At 27.5% G+C, this 3,119-nt stretch overlaps 1 protein-coding gene across 2 annotated transcripts; it reads left to right on the top strand.

Moving 5' to 3' along the window:
- Positions 1 to 1,545: 1,545 nt before the first annotated feature.
- LOC101222899 (heavy metal-associated isoprenylated plant protein 45) lies at positions 1,546 to 2,538 on the top strand. 2 transcript variants are annotated; one of them, XM_004146204.3, is made up of 3 exons: positions 1,546 to 1,738; positions 1,879 to 1,954; positions 2,137 to 2,538. In XM_004146204.3, the coding sequence occupies exons 1-3, from the start codon at positions 1,691 to 1,693 to the stop codon at positions 2,457 to 2,459; spliced, it is 447 nt and encodes a 148-aa protein (XP_004146252.1). In that variant the 5' UTR covers positions 1,546 to 1,690; the 3' UTR covers positions 2,460 to 2,538. The 2 variants fall into 2 exon arrangements, with proteins under 2 accessions (XP_004146252.1, XP_031738985.1); XM_031883125.1 differs by having other exon boundaries at positions 1,556 to 1,738; positions 2,116 to 2,538.
- The last annotated feature ends 581 nt before the right edge of the window (positions 2,539 to 3,119 follow it).

The following is a 3,119-nucleotide window of genomic DNA, read 5'->3' as shown; positions in this document are numbered from 1 at the left end:
ATAATTGTAAGAAAAATGTTCCCGTTCTAAAATATGTACCGATTGCATGTTGTACAATTCACAATTATATGTTTAACGTAGGATATTATTAAGAAAACAAGAAATAAGAAACAAGAGACAATTATCAAACACGTTTTCTGTTTCTCTGTTTTTTCTTCAAAAAAACAAAAAACAAAAACAGTTATCAAACACATCCCTGTTTTTTATTTTAAAAACAGAAGAAACAGAGAACAAAAATAAAAAAAATAGAAAACAGGAAACAAGAAATAAGAACGTTACCAAACGGGTTCTAAGAATCAAATTCCATTTAATTTAATAAGATAAATACAATTTTCTAACCAAATCTAGCTAAAATTCACAAAAAAGAAAAAAAAGGAAAGAAATAAAAAGAGAAGAGAAAAGAGAAGACAAAAAGAGTATCCAAAGTTTCTTTTTTCGAATTTAGCTACAAAATTATTAAGTATTATTATAAGATGAAACATAAAGTAATTAATGAAATTACTTGAACCTTATTTATCGACCATATAGAAATCACTGGTTAAAAAAACAAACTACAAAACAATACAAAAAAACATTTATTGCAATATAATTCATAAAAAATAAATTATTTAGTAATCTTTTTTAAATAATCAAAATGAATTACTAAGATGTACTCTTGATAACCATTATTGGTTTTTGTTTTGAATAGTAAGTTTATATTTAAATCTAACATGTTTTGAAAATTCAGAAATTAAAAAATATATATTTTTAAGTTCTTAGTCTAGAAACAGACATGGAACAAAGTTCATAGTTTAAGCACCGCCAAAATCAAATTTAAAGAAAACAAAAATGAACTAAGAATCAAACAAGTCTTTAAGAGATTTTCAAAGCTTTTTCGATTGCAAAAGTAAATTCCAAAGGATGGTTTTTTTTTCTTCTCGATTCTAAAATCTCTTAACAATTTTGGAAACAATATAAAAAAATTGAAAAAAAAGAAGCTAGGAAACAAAAGAATTGAATGGTAAACCAACGAAACCAATTTACTCATGAAACCCCTAAAAGTTAGCTAATTAAACTTTATGATTGTAACATTCTTTCCAAAATAATATAATTAATTTTTTCAATTATATACATGTGTCATAATATTCTAAAGATAAGGTAATAATTTTGAGAATTGCTGTTTTTTCAATTTAATCCCAAACTTCCCATTTAGAAACCAACATTTACAAGAACATAACCAATCCTTTTTCTTTTTGGCCACATCTCATTTCCTTCATTATTTTGCATATATATATATATATGTAAGAATAAACCAAAAATGAATGTTGTCTCACAAAATCAGAATAAATATCTCTCATGTCCCACGTTGGTTTCTCCTTATTAATGAAATGATAAAATCTTTAGACCATAGCTAAGGATAAGGAAGGAAAGGATATAGGTATCTATTCAAATGGACAGTGCAAATTAAAGCAAACCTCAATTTGGGCCATTTTCTTTTATTCCTATGATGAGATTTTAAAACATAATAATAATAAATAAAAACCAAACCCCATAATAAGAATAAATACAACACACAAAGCTCCATGCAGAGAAACAAGAAAAGATAACCCACCCATATTACTTACTATATATATTCATACAAAAATAACTATTATACCTTCAACCTAAAACTTTTCATTCAAAGCAGGGGCTATTTCGTTCAACCACCCTCATGTTCGGGCAACGATTTCATCGAAAAAAATCCTCCAATGCCATGTCTGTAAGTACTTATACAATCCTTGATCCCCTCCAATTTTATCCAATGTCCTTATCTTTCATTGAGATGTAGAAGTTTTAAGTTGATATGTTATAGTTATATTCAAGATTTGATCGCATATATGGCTCAATTTTAATTTGTAGATTGTAGAGCTTCTAGTGCACATGGATTGCAATGGATGTGAAGGTCGGATTCGAAGAGCGGTCTCCAAAATAGAAGGCAAATAGTATACTATTACTTTTATTTTATGCATAATACTTGGGTGCAACCTAAACTACACTTATTTTCATGCATCTTTAAAGATGAATGTAGTTTGAGTACTTTTATTCTATCATAAAAAAAATATGTCGTGATGTAATTTTTTTTTTTTGAACTAATAGAGAGCAATGTTACTAAAACAGGAGTACATAGCTTGGAAATAGACATGAACAAACAAAAGGTGACTGTAACCGGATATGTAGAGGAAAGAAAAGTGTTGAAGATGGTGAGAGGGACGGGGCGAAAAGCTGAGTTATGGCCATTCCCTTACGATGATGAATATTATCCGTATGCATCGCAATACTACGACGAATCAACGTATGCTTCGACATATAATTATTATAGGCATGGTTTCAATGAAGGCGTTCATGGATACTTTCCGGATCCTTTATATTCAACTGTTAGTGATAACACTGTTCATCTTTTTAGTGAAGATAACGTTCATGCTTATTGTAGTATTATGTGATCCATTATTATATATAAATTTATGAATGTATATCCTCATGTGTGAGTTCATAAAGTTTAGCCAAATTTGTAACAACAAATAGCTAGATCTCGTTTGATAATTATTTCGTTTTTTTAATTATGTCCATATCCTTTCTCCTTTTTAGATGATTAAATTTCTTAGTCAATTTCAAAAAACAAAAGAAATAGTTTTTAAAAACCATCTTTTTAGTTTTTAAATTTTGGTTTGATTTTTTAAATCAAACCATTTGGACATAAAAAGCAAATGATATAAGGAAAGAAATTTGAAAGTAAAAGTAACCCTTGTAGACTTAATTTTGATTATCAAATGAAGTGTCGTATATTATGGACAAAATGCACTTTTTGGTCCAAGTTTCTATGTAACCCTTGTAGACTTAATTTTGATTATCAAATGAAGTGTCGTATATTATGGACAAAATGCACTTTTTGGTCCAAGTTTCGATTTGAAGTTAGATGTCTATTTGGTTTTTGAAGTTTTAAAATGAACATTTTAAATTCGAGATTTGAAAAATAGTTCTAAAAGTTTAATTAAGTTGGATAAAAATATATTATAAAATAAAAATGACAATTTCATACTAAGAAAGAAGATAAGACAAATATGAAAGTTGGGATTCATTTGGAAGGGAAGAAAGAAAACTAG

The sequence above is a fragment of the Cucumis sativus genome, chromosome 3 (genome assembly GCF_000004075.3).
Source record: "Cucumis sativus cultivar 9930 chromosome 3, Cucumber_9930_V3, whole genome shotgun sequence".
Taxonomy (NCBI): Eukaryota; Viridiplantae; Streptophyta; class Magnoliopsida; order Cucurbitales; family Cucurbitaceae; genus Cucumis; species Cucumis sativus.
The sequence above is the reverse complement of the archived record's forward strand: the minus strand, read 5'-3'. Positions and strand labels throughout refer to the sequence as shown.